Source organism: Atta cephalotes (assembly GCF_000143395.1).
Source record: "Atta cephalotes unplaced genomic scaffold scaffold00047, whole genome shotgun sequence".
Taxonomy (NCBI): Eukaryota; Metazoa; Arthropoda; class Insecta; order Hymenoptera; family Formicidae; genus Atta; species Atta cephalotes.
In genome coordinates this window covers 404,767-409,420 of record NW_012130111.1, presented here as the reverse complement: position 1 = coordinate 409,420, position 4,654 = coordinate 404,767, and the positions used below count along the sequence as shown (strand labels likewise).

Genomic DNA, 4,654 nt, shown 5'->3' with positions numbered 1-4,654 from the left:
TACGTTATTTATTATATATATTTAACAATTTAAATAACATCCAAGAATTTATTAAAATTATGTCGCTTTTAAATCTCCTATGTGAATATTAATTGTATTTCAATAAACAATTAGCAATTTCTCGCTATAGATAAAATTATATGATTGACTCAAGATCTGAGCACAAGAATTATCATAACATTTACTTAGACTTAAATTAGACTACTTATTACCGTGTCTCCAAAAAACAGCAATAAATTGTACGCCAAAGCTTGTGCGTTATTTACATCTACAACTTAAGTCTCTAAAATAAATGTTACGACAATTCTTGTGCTCAGATCCTCAGTTGCGTTGATACGAATCATAAAGCTAAACAATTGTGTCACTTTGTTTCACAATCATCTGGAGTAATAATAATAGTAACAACTGCCTATAGGAAACGGAAATCGATTCATGGTACATTTAGTCACATTAGGCATTATAGGCCTGTTCCTTTTAACTAAACTTTTGCACCAGTTTATCTTTCTTCCTTTTCTCTTCAAAAGGAAAAAAGAAGAAGGAAGATGAACTGCAAAGTTCACCTAAAAGAAAGGCCTTATATGTATGCATATAGATTTTTACGTATAACGCGCGCTCGTGGCGACTCCAGACTTCATCTGTAATCTTGAGATTCTTGAGCGGCGTCTTTAAATACGTTTCGATTGTTTCAAGCGGTCGACATACGTGACACATGTTTATAAATCCAGTGAAAAACTGACGGATCAATATGTTACGATTGTGTATTTTAAAATTGTGCCATGCGATGAAAGATACCGGAAGTTCAGAAAGATTTTTGAGTCAAATATATTTTAAAAACAACAATCGTTTTAACGATGTCATATGCTGGAACTGTCGAAGAGGTTATGCCCAACACTTCTCATCGCTAGCACCTCCCATTTATACACTGAATAGATTACTGGACAGAATTTCTTTTGATTTTCCTGCAACATTTCCGACAGCTACGAAAGAAAAATATGATGAATATGGCAACAAATGTGGCAGGAGACGATACAAGCATTTAGGAATGCTTTTGGGCAGTCTTGGATTTGTAGTGGCTTTTTGTGACACTTCACATTTTAAAGGTATACATTTTTGATTAGATAGAAATGCAAAATATATATTACATAAAATTGAGTCACATACAAATAAATAGATAATTCTTAATATTCTTTGCAGAAAAAAGATTCTTTCGTGCTGTCCAATATGGTAATATTTCAGAATTGAAAAGGGTAAGAGTTTTCTCGTAATTAAAATTGTAATTGATATTGTTGTATTGTAAAGAAAAAGTAATTCACAATTGTAATTTCCATTGACATTGTTTTATACATTATATTACAAAACTGCATATATATAATAGTATAAAAGGAAGAAGAATAAAAAATACCATATATATGATAATAATAGAAAACATATATATATATATATGATAATATTTTTCTAGTCTATAGCAGATGGCATTGATGTAAACATCAGACATCCATTGGGTTGGACAGCATTGCAAACTGCTGCTATAAATCAAAGGGAAGACATTATAAAAATTTTATTGGACAATGGTGCTGATGTAAATGCGGGAGACAACTTTGTTAATGTCTATAGAACTGCTATGGAAAAGGGTTTACATTCTTTGGATGGTATTTTTTTGTTTTATATATAAATGTTATTATTAATATTAAAAGAGCTATCGAATACAAGAATATAATCTCTTGTAAATATTAAAATTTAAGATCTTTTGATATTAAAATTGATTGATATTAATGATTAAATAATAATAGTATTGATTTCAATTTGGATATTTTAGTTCTTACAAAAAGAGAAGAGGAATTTTCTGATCGATTAAATAATCGAGCTACTTTTCAAGGCTTTACTGCATTACATTATGCTGTGTTAGCAGATTCAGAAACTTGTGTTAAAGCATTATTAGATGGAGGAGCAAATCCAACTATAGAAAATGAAGCAGGACACAGAGCAGTTGAATATGCTAAAGAAAGAGAAATGAAAGAAATGCTCATTAAACATGCTATTAAATATGATGAGATAGTAAAAGAAAAAGTATGTACTAAAACTATCTTATATTCTATTTAAACTGTCTTCTCTATTTTTTTAATATAAAAGTTGCATGTATAAGATTATATAAAAACAAAATTTCATTCCTGAAAGTCATAACAACATACGTTTAGATTGAAGTTATATGATCTGAAAGAGAATAAATTATATGATCTGAAAGAGAATAAATTATATGATCTGAAAGAGAAATTAATAAATAGTAATCTAGATCAACAATTAAACGAGCTATAATTGTTTGAAAGATATACGAGCATTAAAAAATTATTTATAACTTATGTTTTAATATTGAAAGAGAATGAATAATGTAAAATCAATTTTTGCATTTTTAAACATATTTGTATCTTTATTATTTACTAAGTTATGATCATTTGAAATTTCGTTAATTTTTCTCAAATTTTTAATATACCACTTTTTTTTAAGAATGTATAAATATTTAAAGTTAGACTAATCATAAGCGTTGGTTTAAAAATCATCTATCTATGTGATATGCGTGCAATAGTATTATATATTAAACATTGTCACTATAGGCATACTGAACAAATGATTTTTTAACCAATGTTTATAATTAACTTCAAACTTTAAACGTTCATATTTAAAAACCTATACTAAAAACCTTTAATAAGAAAAAGAGGCTTATACTTTTATTACTTAATTTTCACGAAATTTCATGCTACAATAATGTTACCCTCGAATTTCCAGACACCCTATCTATATAAATAAACGAAAATTTTCTGTTTAGGAAGCAGAGGAACGTCGCAGATTTCCATTAGAACAACGTTTGAAACAACATATTGTAGGACAAGAGGGTTCAATTTCCATTGTTGCTTCCAGTAAGAATTCTATAAATTTATCAATTTTATTAGAAAATTTTATCATATTAGTTCATTAACATTATCTAATATATTAGCTATCAGAAGGAAAGAAAATGGTTGGATAGATGAGGAACATCCACTAGTATTTCTCTTTTTGGGTTCATCAGGCATTGGTAAAACAGAATTAGCCAAACAATTAGCTGCTTATATTCACAGAAACAAATCAGATAGTTTCATTCGATTGGATATGTCTGAATATCAGGGAAAACACGAAGTTGCAAAATTAATTGGAGCCCCACCAGGGTATAATTATTTTTATTTTTAGTTTATTTTTAATAATTTTTAATATTTTATGTTAAATTATATTTAATGTTTAATATAACAGCAATGAATGATAAACTTATTGTTTAGATACGTGGGACATGATGATGGTGGACAACTGACAAAACTTTTAAAAAAATATCCATCTGCTGTTGTATTATTTGATGAGGTTGATAAAGCGCACCCTGATGTTTTAACTGTTTTGCTGCAGCTTTTCGATGAGGTAGTTATTGTTATTATTTAAATTATTTATCTATTTAGGATTCTTCACTGCAATAATATTTACTTTTAAGGGAAGACTAACTGATGGTAAAGGTAAAACAATCGAATGTAAAAATGCCATTTTTATAATGACATCAAATTTAGGAAGTGAAGAAATTGCAGAACATGCAATACAACTCAGAGCAGAAGCTGAAAGACTATTAAATCATAGATTAGTTAACACTACTGATGAAAATCAAGAGCCAGGACATATCGAGATATCTCGTAATTTTAAAGATCAAGTGGTATGTAAAATGAAAAAGTAAGAGATATTTTAAAACATGTAGAAAATTATATAATAAAATTATTTTACAGGTACGTCCAATACTTAAAAGTCATTTTCGGAGAGACGAGTTTTTGGGAAGAATAAATGAAATTGTATATTTTTTACCATTTTCTCGGGCAGAATTAATAGAATTAGTCGCCAGAGAATTAAAAACATGGGCTAAACGCGCAAAAGAAAGACATATGATTGAATTAAAATGGGATAGAGAGGTTCTATCAGTATTAGCAGACGGGTACGATGTACATTATGGTGCTCGTTCTATCAAATATGAAGTGGAAAGACGTGTTGTTAACCAATTAGCAGCAGCTCACGAGCGAGGAGAACTTGGTATTTGCTTTTTTTCCTCTTGCTTAAATATTATGATTTTCTAATGAAATTAAAATTTTTTACAGATAAAGGATGCTGTGTATTATTAAAAGCAAAATGGCATGAAAATGGAGCAAGCATAACCCTTTCTGTTCAGAAGAAGGGCTCAGAAAAGTTTGTTGATATCGTAGAAACAGATAAATTAACGAAAAATATTAGTTCAAAATTTTTATAATTATAGAATGTAGTTTTACTTTAATAACTTATACAAAACACATTGTCATTTGAGAAGAAAGTTTATATGTAAAATCTGCTACTATTTGTTATGATACAATGTACAAATGTATAAATGATAAAAAAATCTATCAGATGTATGTATATGTTGTATAGTAAATACAGTGTCATGAAAATTTATTTCGTTAAGTTTAATATACATTTTGATATTGTTCTGTTACATTTATACTAAAGAAACAATTTTTTTTACTGAAACTCAATATACGATTATTTTCATTGCACACATACATTATAAGAGAAAGTATAAAATGAAGACATACGTATATATATATATATATATATATATAATTAA

General features: G+C 28.0%; 1 protein-coding gene across 1 annotated transcript; it reads left to right on the top strand.

Annotated features, from left to right (window-relative positions):
* The first annotated feature begins 745 nt into the window (after positions 1 to 745).
* LOC105622592 (caseinolytic peptidase B protein homolog) lies at positions 746 to 4,303 on the top strand. Its single transcript, XM_012204009.1, has 10 exons — positions 746 to 1,100; positions 1,195 to 1,247; positions 1,460 to 1,649; positions 1,817 to 2,067; positions 2,822 to 2,912; positions 2,990 to 3,197; positions 3,306 to 3,438; positions 3,509 to 3,721; positions 3,792 to 4,089; positions 4,155 to 4,303. Exons 1-10 carry the CDS (start codon positions 746 to 748, stop codon positions 4,301 to 4,303), a joined length of 1,941 nt encoding a protein of 646 aa, XP_012059399.1.
* Positions 4,304 to 4,654: the final 351 nt, after the last annotated feature.